The sequence below is a fragment of the Sander lucioperca genome, chromosome 1 (assembly GCF_008315115.2).
Source record: "Sander lucioperca isolate FBNREF2018 chromosome 1, SLUC_FBN_1.2, whole genome shotgun sequence".
Classification (NCBI taxonomy): Eukaryota; Metazoa; Chordata; class Actinopteri; order Perciformes; family Percidae; genus Sander; species Sander lucioperca.
This window is the reverse complement of record NC_050173.1, coordinates 42,753,117-42,769,564: the sequence shown is the minus strand read 5'-3', so window position 1 is coordinate 42,769,564 and position 16,448 is coordinate 42,753,117. Positions and strand designations below refer to the sequence as shown.

Genomic DNA, 16,448 nt, shown 5'->3' with positions numbered 1-16,448 from the left:
TCATGTAGACATTTTGGGATGTTTGCTCCATCCATTCATAAGTGAATCTTTGTGAGACGAGCTGAGACACAGGCGCGGGATGGTAAATTAAAGCAGACCGCAGCGATGACTGTGCGATGATTTGTCATCGCTGGACAATGAGTGACCACAGTGCTGAAAAAAGTGAACAGTGGACAGTAGCCGTGGCCAACAGTGAACTTTTAGAGACATTCATCAAGTGGGCAGGGTCTGTGTTTTTCCCCTGTTCATTTTGCAGCCTCTTGGCATCTTTTCTTCTAACTCTAGACCTCTTTCTATGGTGTTAAAAGTAACGTACCTTCCTCTTTCACTGGCCAGAGCGTCAATCTCATCAAAGAAGACGATGGAGGGAGCGACGGCCCTCGCCTTCCTAAACACCTGCAGGCAGTGTTGGCAACAATAGAGGAGAGGAAAATGGGAAAAATCTTTAACAGGATCAATGAATCATTCTCAGCACAAACACACACGGGAAATACAGCACTCGTTATTGTCATAAATTACATCTCAGGTCATCTGTTCATTACATCAGCAACTAAAAATGGTTTGGATGGTTAATGTGGTCCAGAAAGAATGTCAGCTTGCATAATCGTATAATAATAATAATCAGGTTATGGAAGGCAAATGTACATACCTCTCTCACAGCTCTCTCAGACTCTCCAACATACTTGCTCAGTAATTCTGGACCCTAAAAAAGTCAAGTTTAAATATTTGAGTGGTAAAATTTGCTCAAAAAACTGACATGCTGAAAACATGTCTAGGTACTGCATTATATTATTAAATAATCAAGCTAGAGTGCTATGTTTTGTTCCATTCATGATGTAAAGATAAGGTATGCTGAACTAACAGATCCCTACAGATGATGACTGAGGCTGAGTTTAAAGTATCTAGCAGCAGTAAGTCCAAAAAGTAAGTAACTGACATCATCTTCTGGACACTCCTGACTAATCCTGGTTATGTTTTGTGAAGTATTACTCAGTGCCACAATGTTTGTAGATGGGATGTACTGAGAGCTAACATTCTGAGCAGCAGCTGCTGTTCTGTGGCGTCTTTTGGAGCTTAAAAAGAGCAACAGAGTTAAACACTGATAACACAGCGTGGGAACGTCATGAAGGACAGCAGGGTGTGTGTGGTGTAATTCCACAGTGCTGGTCATATATTCACTGGTTTATGTTTGTGTGTAACATCTGTGGTTCCGCTGGCAAATGAAGAAATTTCTCACTGAAACCTTTTCATACAGTACCATGTTCGCTACTTTCCACACCATTGATGGTACAATAGTACTGCTAATACCGCTACTACCACTGTTGTTATTACCACTACTGCTCTTAGTACACATCAAATTAAATCTGATTTTTGGCATGTTCTCAAAGGCAAAACTTGTGACCAAAACAAAGCACCACATTTAGTTTAGATCAACAATACCGGTATGTGCAACATGGACAGCTGGATTTGTTAGAAGATGCAACTTTTTGTTGGATATATCTGCCACTGTGTCACAATTACTTTACTATTAACTGCTGCAGCTTTTACTCTCTTACTACCATCACCACTACCAAGACCACATTCACACAAATATATGAAAACACTTTACAAAATGAGAGAAACATGGAGAAAACACTCCATTTCTGCCTTCCATCCACACTAAAAAGTTTTTTTTTACCCCAAAACTGAGCTATTTGACTATGATCTCCAGAGTGGATACGTTCAAAAACACCAGGATTTTCACTCATGGTTTAGTGTGGACTGTAAAAACTGAGCTTTAAAAAAAATATATATATATATATATATAAAGTATGGTGCACAAACATGTCCAGGTACATTGTAACAGTATTGCAATATTATGCATGAATGAGGAATTTCTGTTCGGTTAAGAGGTAGAAGTTATGAGCCTCAATGAAATCATTTGACATGTGTTTAGTTATCTGACAACATCAATGGAAAAACAATGACGACTAAATAGTGTAATTCAGATGTACAATGTAAATCATGACGGAGAGCCTCTGTAATAACCAGTCTGTCTGTCCCACCAGATGGTGGCTGTAAAGCATGGTTTTGTTGTTTGCTGACAAAGAGAGAGGAGGAAGAAGAGATTAAGCCATTTACCAATTGTTTAGGGCATTTCAGTGTGGACAGGAAACATTTCAGAAATGTCACAAAGACATGTACTGTGTGCTGCATGCTCTTTTCACACGCTAACTGCATTTTGCCAGGTTAGTGTGGACATTATCCACAAATACTGCCAAACACCTCTGCTTCTACTACTCCACCTAACACTACTTGCACTACTAATCTTACTTTTATTACTACTACAACTACTACGACTAACTGAACCTCCTATACCCTCTTGCTCTTTTCTTCTCTCCCTCACTCTGAAGCAGATAAACATCCACTCAGCCCTCAGAAGAACTTCCTCCCCTGCAATCCACCCTTTCAACACCTCTGGGCTGACGGAGGAGACGACACTTAACTCCCAGCCCTTTTGTCTCCTGCAGTAAGTGTGGAGGTTGACTCATTAATCCCAGGTTCCTCTCTCTTAAGGCAGAGCCAAGGACTGGACATGGTGAGTTTAAAACCATTGACAGTGTAGAGATACGAGTGTGTGTGCGGATGCGTGTGTGTGTGCGTGTGTGTGTGTGTGTGTGTGTGTGTGTGTGTGTGTGTGTGTGTGTGTGTGTGTGTGTGTGTGTGTGTGTGTGTGTGTGTGTGTGTGAGTTCTTGTTTAACTATATTCATGGGGTCCAAAAACTGGGAATACAGTACACTTGTGGGGTCCCGACAGCTTTGTGGGGCCAAAATGCTAGACCCCACAACTTCAAAGGGCTGTTTGAGGGTTAAGACTTGGTTTTAGGATTAGGGTTAGAATTAGGTTATGGTTAGGGTGAGGGTAAGGGTTAAGGTTAGGCATTTAGTTGTGATGGTTAAGGTTAGGGTAAGGGGCAAGGGAATGCATTACGGGTCCCCACAAAGATAGTGAAACACAGTGTGTGTGTGTGTGTGTGTGTGTGTGTGTGTGTGTGTGTGTGTGTGTGTGTGTGTGTGTGTGTGTGTGTGTGTGTGTGTGCGTTTGAGTGGCTGTAGTGGGAGGAAACTGAAATTGACAAGATGATAATAGGGCTTTTTCACACAGAGGAAACAGACTGAGCCTTAAAGTATCCACATTTAAATCTGAATAACGTATCTATGTCAAAGCAACCGCTGCACTGGAAAAACCTGATACTGTTATTGCAGATGCTGGAGAGCGGCTATCAGCGGGAGGGACAGTATGCTTTTTAACCTTTTCATAAAGCAGATACTCTTCCTGATGACTTGAAAACTGCTGCACAAGACTATAGTACAACTGTTTTTTTTGGGGGGTTTTTAAATCACCTTGGTGTTAAACACAAAACATAGTTCAGTAACAATGATAATGTCTCCTACACTAGAGTAAAAGTGAAAACATTGTACATTTGTGAAGTGTTGAGTCTTGTCTTGTCAGGATGGTGGACTCTGGATAAGAGTAAAGTTTAGACATAATTGGAGGATTAAAAAATACTAAATGTGTCTGCATTTAAAGAAAACCCAAAGAACTTTGTCCCTGTGCATACCACAACATCATAAAAAAGAGAAATAAAACAAAACAGACAAAAACAAAGCTCGCGAATCCCACCCGCATTTGCCGATGGCTCAATGACCCTGGTTGAGAGATTCTGTCGAAGCTTTCGGTCTCGCATGGCAACAGCTTTGGAAATGTTTACTGATCAAAAATCCAACAAGATGATCAATCAATCTCTGTCAACCAGGCCTGAATGGGCAGAGGTGCGGGTGACCGAGGGGGAGGCAGAGAGGATGGGGTGATGAATGAGAGGGGACAAACACAAGGTTAAAGGTCAGACAGGGAAGCTTTCGGCACAGGAAGTTGGGCAGTCAGACAGCCTCCAGGTCATCAGGGAAACATCTCCACTACCACTACTTTGACACAATCAATACACTGTGTATGCAATATGTGGATGATTTTGTTTGTTATTTTAAATGTGTATTATATATTAGCTGTATATTGACCTCTTAAATCACACTGGTTGACCACTCATTACATAACACGCAGAACTTTTTTTTTTTTTTTTTTTTTTTTAAATTATAGTGGAAATCCCAAAGTTTCCCAGGATGGCAAATATGTCAGGCTAGAATTTGGAGAAATAAATGTATAAATCTATGTATGAAATAATGCAGAAGACATCCTGAATATTTCACTTTGATGGAATGGTGCAGCTATGAAAAAAACATGGGTTTGAATATTTAACTCACAAACTCAGTGTAAATATCACAAAGCGACAATGGAGAATGTACTGTATATGATGTCAGTCAGTGGAATAACATTCTTTTGTTGCAAACTTTAAAGATGCACTAGGTAAGACTTATAAAACTAACTTTCTGTCATATTTGCTGAAACTGACCCTATGTTCCAGTAGAACTACATGAATCAGGTAATTAAAAAAAAAAAGAAATCTGGCTCCTCTGGCACCACCTACAGCCTGTAGTGTGATTTGCAAAATTCCACCTCTCCCTGTTCAGATGCACCAATCAGGGCCAGGGGGGGTGTCTAACTGCTCATGCACATGCATTCATTCTCCCTTGTGGGGGGAGGGGCTTAGGAGACCGTTTTGAGCTTTAGCAGAAAGGGGGGAGGGACTGTTGTCGATGTTCAAAGTGCAATTTGCACCGATTATGTTAAGTTATATACAAAGGTGGAGCTAGAAAGGCCGTGACTGTGAGATGAGATGGAATCAACTAATCATCAATCATCAAGTTAATCATCACTTCTGAGAACTTTTTGGTTTAGCTCCATTCCCCTCAACCAGAATATTATATGAAGAGGCACACCTGTAATAGGGATGTCACGATACCAAAAATCTAGTAGTCGGTACTGATACCAACAAAAGTACATGATACTCGATACCGAAGTCAATACCACGGTGTGTAAAACAAAAAGAAGAAAGAAATAATAAAAACTAAAAATTGCATCCCCCGGTACCTACGTAGGCTGTAGGTGTAGAAAAATGAGTACCGTCACATTTTTTGAATTTTGTTGTCAAGACAAAGAGAATAAAACATACCATTCTTAGAAAATATAATTATGACTCATTGATGAAAACTCACTTTAATAGCCAGGAAGTTGAGCCCACTTTCATTAGCCAGGGCCTTGGCTATCATGGTCTTGGAGCAGCCTGGGGGCCCATACAGCAGGACGCCTTTAGGTGGCTGGATCCCCATGCGAATGAAGGCCTCAGGGTGCCTCAGAGGCCACTCCACGGCCTGCTTCAGTTTTAGCTTCACCTCCTCCATCCCGCCTACATCTGACCAGCGGACCTGCAAGGAGCAGACCAGGTAAAATCAGGGAATTCTTTATTTTTATTTTTAAGTTAAATAACAGAAATGTTTTTTGATTTACATTTACATTGCAGTGCTGTGGCAAGCTACATGAAGCATGTCAAAGATGAAATGCACAATAAAGACCCTTCAATCTTCGTTTATTTCAATACACAGACAAATAAATATTTCACAAACCTTAGCATTTCATGTAACATCAAGGTTACATGAATGCAGCATAAGAGTTTGGCATCCAGTATTCTAATATTTAGCCAAAATCAGTTTTTAAGGCCAATTTAATACCAGTATGTTTGATTGAAGCTGCTGAATACACATTGTTGCATTGGACCATGATGTACATATCAACACTGGTTAAAAATATTTATGAATAATATTAAAAGATGAACATAATGAGGCAGAAGATGAAGATGACAAGGAGGAAGAACAAGATGATGATGATGATGATGAAAAAGTAGCAGAAGAAAAATATGTAGTACAAAAAAGAAGTAGCTAGCAGAGTGCAATGTCTGTCTGGAATCCAATCAAAATACTGAATTAGACTGTGCCAGGTTCAGTGGTAATAATCAATCACACAATAACATGCAATCCAACAAAAGGCACCAAATGTTTTAAGCTGGAGGTGGACAACAATGGCCAAGTACTAATAAATGATCAACATTGGTCTAATATACAGCTCTAACTCTCTCCGGTTCTTCTGAAGTATCATACAGTACTAATCTGTGGCAGCTCAACACACAAACATATCGCCAACAATAAATGCAATGGACCAAACAAACTCTGATTACACGCTGATGTCACTGATGTTCTTATGTAACCCATACAGAGGACTCTTTATAATTTTCTGACCACCCGAGTATATTGCAGAGAACTGCAATGACGGGGTTGAGAGAGGAGAGAAGGGGAGTGAAATATAAAAGCATATTTGGAAGGAGATGGAGGAACGCCGGGCTCGGCTTGAATCAAGAAGACTCTGGACAGAGTGAATAACAACAGACGGAGTCAGCCAACAGCTGTCTGTCCAACAGATGGAAGGAGAGAGGAAGGGAGGGAGAGAGTCCGGCAGTGAACAACCGGAGGAGATAAAGCAGATAAGAAGAGAAGCCCTCATCCAAAACCCTCTCAGACCTCTCTTTCATCCTTCCTGTCTCCTTCTTCATTACCAATCCATTATACCCTCCCTTCTCCCCCATCTTTCTCTCCCTGTTTTTTTGGATCTACCTTTATTTACTGTAACTGTTACCCTGATTACTGAAACTGGGTTTCTTGTGTTTCAGGTATGAACTGAAATGATTTGTTGATTAATCAATTAGTCGATTCACAGAAAATGAATCCCAAATCATTTTTGATCCCACAAGAGGCAAAAATGTTGTTTCTTTGGTTCCAGCTTTTCGAATATGAATATTTGATAGTTTTCTCTAGGTCCTATGATTGTGAACTGAATATCTTTTAGTTTGGGGCTGTGAAAAGCTATTTGACGACGTCATCCGGGGTTCTGGGGATGTTAAGGTGCATGGGCCACATAGACAAAATAATCAACAGATGAATCAATAATTAAAATAACCCTTAGTTGCAGTGCTAATCAGATAACCAACAGTGCGTGTAAATGCAGTGCTCCTCTACCTTCCTCTCCTCATCCCCCCCCCCCCCATCTTTTTGCTTCTTATCTGTCTTATCTCTACTGCACTTTCTTTCTTCTCCCACTTGATCCTCACTATCATGCCGTCTCCCGCTCTCCACCTTAAATACTGCTGCTTACCACTCTGCCTTTTCACTTTTTCCTCTCCCTCTCTTGATAATTCTCCCCCTCACCCTCCTCCTGCTCTCCATCCAGAGGTAACACATCCCAGGCCACCGGCGCCGTCTCCGGGGAACGAAGCACCTAATGGAAACCTGGCGTCTGGCCACATACTGTAAATACCGAACAATTTATGGACAGCGCCGAGCGAGACAGAGGAAAAGACTGATTGAGGGGAGGGGAGGGAGGAGAGGAAGGGAGAGATAGGAGTGTTGCAGAGATGAGGAGATAGGCCGGAAGCATGCAAGCGAACCAGAACGCTCATTTGAAGGCCCAGAGAGGAATGAAATGAAATTAAAAAAGTGCAGTGAGATGAAAGCAACCGTAAAACAGGTTTATAGAGAGAGAAACGGAGGAAACAGGTGAGCAGGAGAAAGACGGGTAAAGAGATGGATGAGGAACAAAGAAAAGCAAAGAAGACAAAAGAGTTGGATATAAAAGAAGTGCCATGTCGGTACCTACAGCCTACAGCACTTAATCCATTTAAGGGGTAGTGATATACATGAGGCTAAATTCAATGTAGAGTTGAACAAGCTCAAAAATGCCACAATATAATTACGTGGACAGAGTACTTCCAGTGCTCAAAGTAATGGGAAGCTTAAACATTTACAGTTTCATGACAACTGAGCAAACTCATTCTGCAGATGAAGATGATGTGTGATTCTGTTGAAAGCTCCGGAACACGCTTAGGTGGACTTTGACTAGCCTATGTTGGCTATTTTGGACAATTTGGGTTGACTACTTTTAAATGTAACTTATCAAAAAAGTACCCTCATACTTGCATTTACATTCATTTCACTGCAGAATGAAAATTAACGTAGCTGGTGCTTTCAAGGACACTCTGGGATTTTAAAAAGTGTTAATGCACAGCTTTGCTTTAACAAGCCATTTCATGTTCTACTCCATACTGTGTATACTGTATTAAACCCATTAGACAAATCTTAAGCAAACATGGACAACGGATGAGGACGTATGTCCTGTAGCGTCTTTGTTTAAAAAGGTTGCTGTTAGGTGAGGAACATTGAGGTCTCGGAAAGAGTTTCACAAATGCACCAACAACAAAAAAGAAAGGGTTCAGAAAAGTCTCTTATTGCAGCTGCATAGTAATAGTAAGTATAGCGTAATATAACAGAAAATAAAAGGAACTAAATATTTACTAAGTCTCTGCAGTCTGATCGACAGAGATGTGACTGTAATCAATAAGCTAAAATAGCAAGACTACTGATAAGGTACTTCCTGATGGGGAAAAAAGAGGCCTTGTAAAGAACATTGTCACATGTCACACTTTAGTAAACATTTCTATGATTTGTGACATGAGAGCTTACCCAGTATTATATGAATTGTTTGTATGTGTTAAGCAGGGGTGTTCAATGTTCAAATTAATTTAATATATAGCCAAACTGTAGCGAGTGCACCCCACTCATCAGGTATAGAACATGAATTCAAAACAAATGCTAAGAATGACCTGCAATCTGAAACTGCTATCTGAACCAGATTTAGTGGTTTTGGAGCTTTAAAAAAAGGACTCTATCCTCCGACTTTACCGACAACATCCTCAGACCTGCCAATCATCCCCTCTTTCCACCAGGGAAGCAGATGTGCAACACAACACTGTGAAGTCTCATCTTCCCCCTTTTTATTGCCTTTTTTTGGTTAAGTCTCTGCAGACTTAATGGAGTCATTGTAAGAAATAACAATATGACGTTGCATTAATTGCAAGGTGCTTTTTGTCACGAATGAAGCGTCTGTGGAATTAGAAGGCAATGTTTTGACTCACACCTCGCTGTGCTGCGTTTTTCCTCCTTCTTCCCTCCCTTACTTTTTGTACGAGACCCAGTTATTATCTTTTACTGTTGTTTTCTGAACTTTACAAGGGGCCTCTAAGGCTCTGGCCCTTTGATGGGGTTGAAAGGAGGGTGTGGGGGACTTCTCAGACAAAAAAAAAAAACCCAAGGGAGAAGAGGAGTAAGTTTAAGAGGAAGAATAAATGGGCTTGTTATACAGCTGCCAAATGACAATATTAAAGCCAGACCTCACTGTGGAAGATGATTTTATATATAAAAAAAAAATAGCAATACTGGGTAAACAAGAAATATGTCAAAAAGTCTTAATCCAGTCTTGTCACAAAACAAACAAAGGATTAAGAATGAACTTTCAATGTATTTGTATTAAATATAACATAAATCGAGAGACATAATCTGCAAAACTCAAATCTCTAGATACGTGATCTGAGAAGGTTTCAGAGGAACTTGAGGCGTGTATTCATCCGGCACCACTGGAAGTTTCTTATATAAAATGAATTAGAAACAAATGTTTGCACTCATGTGGATATAATCAAGTCCGGGGCTCTGCGGCTAGCCTTTCAGCTGAGCTGCGCTAGGGGATAGACAAAAAATTCCAAACCCAAACTCACTCCTCTCTCTAGTTTCCAGGAACCGGCCGCAAGGACTAAACGTCTCTGGGTGAGCTCAGTGCAGAGTGTTGCAGAGAGAAGAGGGGAGGCGGGTGGGGGTGAAGGGATAGAAGGGACGTTTCTTTTTCTCCTCCTCTCCCTCTTTTTTCATGGTTGCTGGCAGGAACCGTCAGCGACTTGATCTGCTTTCAATTACCGGTGGAGGATGATGTTAGCCCTCTTCCTGTCCGTTATGTCTTGCACATGCAAACTCCAAAACATCCTGGAGTCTCACCACTGTCCTCTCATCCCTCCTTCCCCTCCCTCCCATGCTCTCTCTCTCCCTCTATCCGCTGAGAGCAAAGTGATTCATCTTCATTGCACTGGAGGGTAAAATGGCCACAGGGTCATTTCCACTCTTCCTCACCCTGACCCCATTTTTTAAGTGCTGGTGATTCAGTGGTCAGTGGTCCAAAGCGTAGTTAAGGGATTTTCTGAATGTGCATTAGAGGGAAAAGGGAGCTGCTGTTGATGAGCTTTTAGATTTTCTTGTGGCAATAAGTGGTGATGCTGTTTGGGTTAGAAATGTTCTTTGTGCTTTAAATAAGGCAAAGACTGAGTGGTGTAAACCATTATGCGTCCTCGCCGGGCCATTGCAAGCTTGAATGCAACTGAGACACAAACTAATGCTGATTACAAACAAAGGATTCAATACAGATTGTGCCATTAAGGATGATGTCATAAACTAGGCAGGCAGGCCTCTAAATGATTATTTTTTTCCTTGCATGATTTTCCCCTCAGTCGTCTATGATATGTAGCACTCATCCTCGGTTGAAGTGTAACCAAATGTTTTTGTTTTCTCTCGGATAGCTTGGTCTTGTTTTTTTTTCTACAGCTGAGGAACAATTCTAAACTTAAGCACATTGTATCTCAAGCTGAGATGGAGATGATGATCACTCTTCTCTTTAACTCCCTATTCACTTTTGACCCAATGCTCTAGTGTCTTATGTAACACAAATCTTGATTTCTTTGCACTGACTCCCTATCAAATTCTGACATTTGTTAGCCACCATAGCCTTCTATCACCAGTAGATCTCAAAGATCTTCTGATCTCAGATCCCTACTGTGGTTAGGGAATGAGAACTTGGAACTCACTCCCTTTTAATTTAAGATATGTGTACACCTTTAAAAATCAGCTCAAGACCTACCTGTTTACACTTTTGTTTAATCATTTATACTATATATATATATATATATATATATATATATATATATATATATATATATTAGGGCTGTCAATCGATTAAAAAAAATAATCTAATTAATTACATACTCTGTAATTAATTCATCGAAATTAATCGCATACATAATTAACGGTGCCTGAACCGATACTTTTTAAGAAAGTAAAAAAAGAAAAGAAAAAAAAAAGGGTACTAAACAACAGTCGGTGACATTAAAGAACGGCTTGTTTATTGCTAAGGCCATATGGTCAAAATTAAATGATTTAATAATAATGTATAACAATAACTTATTTCACTAGTAATTTGCTGTTGAATGACAAAAACAACCACCAGGTGGGAAAAGGACATTTACAATAACTTAAAATGCACCACGAGGCTGTAGTTTACCAGTTTCATTGAACGCACCGTCTGTGTTGTTTTTCCGACAGCTAAAACACAGTCAAACTTTACACCGTTTAGCGTTAGCTGTCAGCATTTTAACCGTGTTTAATCCAGCTACTAGCTAGCGGTAGGCTAACGTTAGCTGCTGTTGAGTATAGTGTTAACTAGCGTCACGTGCAGCGGTGTTTGTGTTGCCTGTATCGTCTTCAGAGCATCAGAGAGAAGAGCACAGACATATCAGTGGCACCAGATTTCGGTAGCCAGGGTTGGCAGGAAGAAGATTTTTACAAGTAAATGTTCCAATTAATGATCCAGGCAGCACATTCTCGTCTCCCTCCTTCATTTTACAGTCCAGTGGTGGCTAGAACGGCTGGAATGGATTAATCTGCGTTATTTTTTTTTAACGCGTTATTTTTTTTCTCAGATTAATTAATCGAAATTAACGCGTTATTTTGACAGCCCTAATATATATATATATATATATATATATATATAGGTGCTAATAAACTTAAATGAGGTGCTAATAAACTTAAATAACATGCATTTCTTTAACACAGACACATTTTGGCAAGATTTATTTTTCCAATTGTATGTCTTGTCTTTTATTCCCTGACTAAAATAGCTGTAGACAGCCCTTTATTCCTACGTATAGTCTGTTTCCACCATAGGAACTTTGCCAGAGGGACCAGGAACCATCCGAAGAACTTGTGGCTGCTACAAATTGTGTACAGCTCAATTAATGCAATAAGGAAGCACCATTAGTATTAGTGTTGGTAATATTAGGACGAAGGAAAGACATTTTTGTATTTATTGAGTCAAAAAGATTGTTGGGTTTTGGACTAGTCTAAAAACAGAAAGAGATGGGGGTCCCTATCTTGCACCCGGCGCAGCGCAAAGCCCGATGCAAGTGTCTTTGCTAGTTTAAGACTGACGCCGTTGTCAATTTCCCGTCCAGCACCCGTGTTGTTTAAATAGCAAACGCACCTGCGCCCATGGCCGTGCTGGTTTTACAGGGAGGTGTGTTCAGGTGCATTCTTGGGGTATTGCTATCTTGAGGCAGCGGAAAGTGATCGCGCCATTGACCAACAAAAACCTGGCCTGAAGTCAATAACGCAGCATTTCATTGTTATTTTAACGCCTGCTTCAACCTCGTGGAGTTTTGGTGGTATAGTGCTCGTGCCATATATGAGCTGCTTGCACGCTTTAACTTCACACACAAGCAGATCCGTTTCTCCTCCTGAAAATCTCTCCTTCCTGCAATGCAAATCCACCATCATAATAGTAATGCGCCAAGGTACAAACGTGCCTGGCTTTTAAAGGGAATGGGAGATGACACTGATTTGTTTATTGCATGTTACGCCCAAAACACACCTATGATTAATCAAGACACTAAGTACAACCCTTTTGAACCATGCGCCTGGCACACGGACCCTTTTTTCCGCCGTTAAACTATCAAAAGTGGATTTGTACACGCCCTAAACGCACCTGCGCCAGGCGCTTCACACCGTGCGCTGAGATCGTTAGAATAGGGCCCGGTGTGTTCATTAGTGAACGAGGGAGTTGGAGAGAAAGGAAGAGGTGATCGAAAGAGATTGCTATACCTTTGGGACGTCGATAGCGACCTCCCTCATGGCACTTGGCTTCACAACAGACATGGCCCACTGGAGGTCCTGCCGAGTGACGGTCACCGTCCCCATCAGCTGCTGGTCTGATGGTTGGTGAGACCCTCCCAGTGCTCGCCTCAGTGCATGCAAACCTGTGGAAAGAGAGTTTACATATTTTAAATCTGTCATTGGATAAGCAGAAGAAAAAAAAAAACTAGACTCTGGAAAAACCAAGATAATATTGCCATGGCAGATGGAAACAAATCTTAACCAAATTTATTAAAAAAAAAAAAAACACCTTTTAGTTGTGTCTTAAAGACATTCACATCCACATATTACAACACCAAGGGTGAATCGTTTAGAAAATAAAAGCCTGTGATTTCAGGCATAAAAAGGGGATATGAAATGGCTGTTTGTTTGCCTAAAGAAGTAACGCTTGTGTTGTTGTGGCTTTAGGGTTTTCATTCCAAACCCACATGCAGCCAGTCCAACTTTTTACTCAAAACATTCAGGCTTGTACACGCTGTGGTGATACACGCCTAGCGAATGCAAATCTCAAAATGAACACTAATTCCCCTTTTCACCGCAAATATAATTGGGCTTATATTATTGGGGAGAAAAGAGAGTAGGCTGAAGGGAAGGGAAGTGTAATTGAAGTGCTTAAGGTTTGAATACCCTCAGTTCCAGAGACTTCAGCATCTGAACAAAAAGCAGACAGCAAAACAAACACTGATGCATCAATATTAAGAATGAGCCTTTGTTAGCCTTGCAAAAGAGGTCATAGCAGATTGGTGTAAAGGAGACAGCTCTGGGCGCAGACCGTTATGCAAAATGGGAAGGTGGTGAGTGAGTACAGACATATTTCTAAAGCAGAAAATTGTATTTATTCACAGGAAGAGTTATTAAACATGCACGCTCTTCCTGCATCGTGCTAATAAAGCTGTGTTAAGTGGTCGGAGTTATTTCAGGCATCCGAGGTCCCAAAAGTAAAAGTCCTATTCATGTTCTGCAAAATGTTAGGTGCCTGCCTATTGGAGCACTTCCAAAGCTTTGATGGACACGAAACTCTCAAATCATCTGTACAAATCATGAGCAGCTGTGAAAATCAATTCAGTCAAAATATGTTCTTTAATAAAAAGTCCCAAACCTGTGTACATACAAAAGTACGGAGAGAAGTCAACAAGAAAACATCCAATCACCAAGCTTAAAATGATGTCGCATGCAACGCTATTGGTGAGCTAAAGCTAATGGTTATGCTTTGTGGAAACACTCGGCTGTTTAAATAAGTTCACTTTTGGATTCTGGGCAAATAATGGATGAACTCAGCAAGTGAATGGCTAGAAGTGTTTTGTACCAATTACATAGCATTGTGCTACAGCTCTAAATTGCTTAACAAGTTTATTCTTCCTTGTTAGGTTAGGTTTATTAGTGGTGCACAATTCCTCAGAAATCAAGTTATAATTAGGCGATGGCCATATGCAAACCTATAGTATGCTCAATATCATCCAGGAGATTCCAGTGTTGTATGTGGAGTAATATTAAGGATACCATTTAAAGTAAGGCAGTGGCTCCTCTGACTTCTCAATTTTATTCGGCTACAGTTCACCCTCTGTCACTGGGGATCTGCCCGGAAAAGCTTCTTGGTCTCCTATTGTTGGACACCAGGCAGTTGTGGTCAAGTGCCTTGCTCAAAGGAAGCCATGTAAGCATTGCTGCAGGAACTTCCTTTTCTCCTTCCAGTCTTTCACTGTCAGTCAGAAGATTTAAATCAATGACCTTCCTGTCATAGGACTTCTGTTTCAACAACCACTTGAGTTGTTATCACTGCCAGAGAGGAAATGAAGATTGATTGAGGACCTTATTCTGCAGCTTGTCCTCAGCATAGGATTGTTATTTCAGATTTAAGTTTTGTTCGAGGAGACTTTTTGACTTTCCCAAAAAAACTTGTCCAAAATAAAGCAAAAGCCTGAAATGCTGGTCATGATAGAAGTCTGCAACAGTACGCAAACATTTGCAACTTCACTGAGAGAATCAGTCAACTACACAGGGAATATTTTTGGTCTTTTTCTGCTTGCAATTTCCTCCAATTTACATTACAGAAAAACAGGGTTTGCTGGTTGCAATATTGCATGCAATCATTACTAAATAGGCAGAGAAGAATGTGTGAGAAAAGTAGAACTGCGACAATGCAGAAAACACCATGTGTGCGTCGGCTTGAATCCAGCTGTGCAGATTTAACCCCTACAGGTGGGAGGACAGGTCTTCTCTGAGTGAATTACACACTAAATGTGGACAACGACTAGTAGTTACAAAACCAGCCCACAACCACATTTCCAACCCAAGAGTTGGGTAACAGTATATTAGACACACAATCATTTCCGATGCACATGTGCAAACAGACGCACACACAGAAAAAGTTGGCTTCCTCTTCTGAGCTAAAAGAGGGGGGGGGGGGCTGGGAGGGAGATGGGTTGGAAGGGCTGGAGGGTAACGCACGTGGGCCAGGGCAGGGGGCCAAGGAGCAGACAAGAGGGGATTTACGATCAGACAGTATCCTGTTTATATTTTCCAGTACTCGACAGACAGACAGACAGACAGACAGACAGACAGACGAGGAGAAGGAGAAACACAATTGATGTGAGCACGTTTGTCTTCTGCGAGCACGCCAAGCTAAGGTCAATGTGTTCCCCAGTCCCAGCCTCCTGGTGTATGATGTCTCTTCTAGCTCTTTCACTCTCCATCCCCGTCCACCCACCCTCCTTCTCACCCTCGATCCCCAGAGGTCAACCCATCATTCCACCTGGCTGCCGCTTCAGCTCTTCATCTGCGTTAAAGCTTCAGACCGGTGTGGCTTAGACTGCACAAAAACATCTGGTCCGTGTGGAAGGGACACGGCAAGACAGGACAGGATGTGGAAGGGAGCTGGGGTGAGGAGGGAGATGAGGAGCAGCAGCCACAACACCATATGCACTAACTCCAAACCATCAGCTGCCTGCCCTGTGAAGGTGGAAGGCCTCAGCTTCAGTCAGGGCTGAGAGGATGATTAAACAGGGGAGAAAACCTGAGAGCGAGAGACCGCTGTGTACTTAACATGAAGACCCAAGAAGAAAGAAAACAATCTACATCCACAAAAACCCATGCAACTCATTAGCATTGATAGGTCTGATATTTTATCAGAGTAAAAGTTTTGCTTTTTTCCATAATAAATTCCATAAAAGGTCCTGCAGACTCTACATTTCTAAAAAAGTTTTATTTCTAGATTTCAATCCTCAAACCAGCACCTAAATTTGGATGATAATGTATAGCAGTAAGCACAGACTGACAGCTAGTTCAAATGATCTACTCAGTAGTATGGCTGCACACAAGCCCTGGGAACAATAAAAAAATGCAGCTGACAAATGTTTAATAAATGTTTTACCAAGAATTATCTGAAACTGTCTAGAGTCAATCTAGCACTTTTTCAGCAGTAATGAAAAGCCTTGCAGAGAAACAGCCCGACCAGAAGAGAAATGGGGTTTATAAGCCTCAGAGCTTGGAGTCCAGCCTGGACACCCGGAGGGCAGAGGAAACTTGATTCAATGATGTGACTTTAACATTTTGCTTTAGGGATTCTCTGTCTCCTGACTGCTCTTGGCTGACTCCAAGCACACATT

At 41.2% G+C, this 16,448-nt stretch overlaps 1 protein-coding gene across 1 annotated transcript in view; it reads right to left on the bottom strand.

The window, feature by feature from the left end:
• spata5 (spermatogenesis associated 5) overlaps nt 1-16,448 on the bottom strand; it is a 127,486-nt gene that overhangs the window by 90,204 nt on the left and 20,834 nt on the right. Inside the window, exons 11-14 of the mRNA XM_031317199.2 lie at nt 12,793-12,947; nt 5,152-5,361; nt 650-703; nt 317-396 (exon numbers count right to left, since the gene is read on the bottom strand). Of these exons, the coding sequence (XP_031173059.1) occupies nt 317-396; nt 650-703; nt 5,152-5,361; nt 12,793-12,947 (499 nt within the window). The remainder of the gene's footprint in view (nt 1-316; nt 397-649; nt 704-5,151; nt 5,362-12,792; nt 12,948-16,448) is intronic.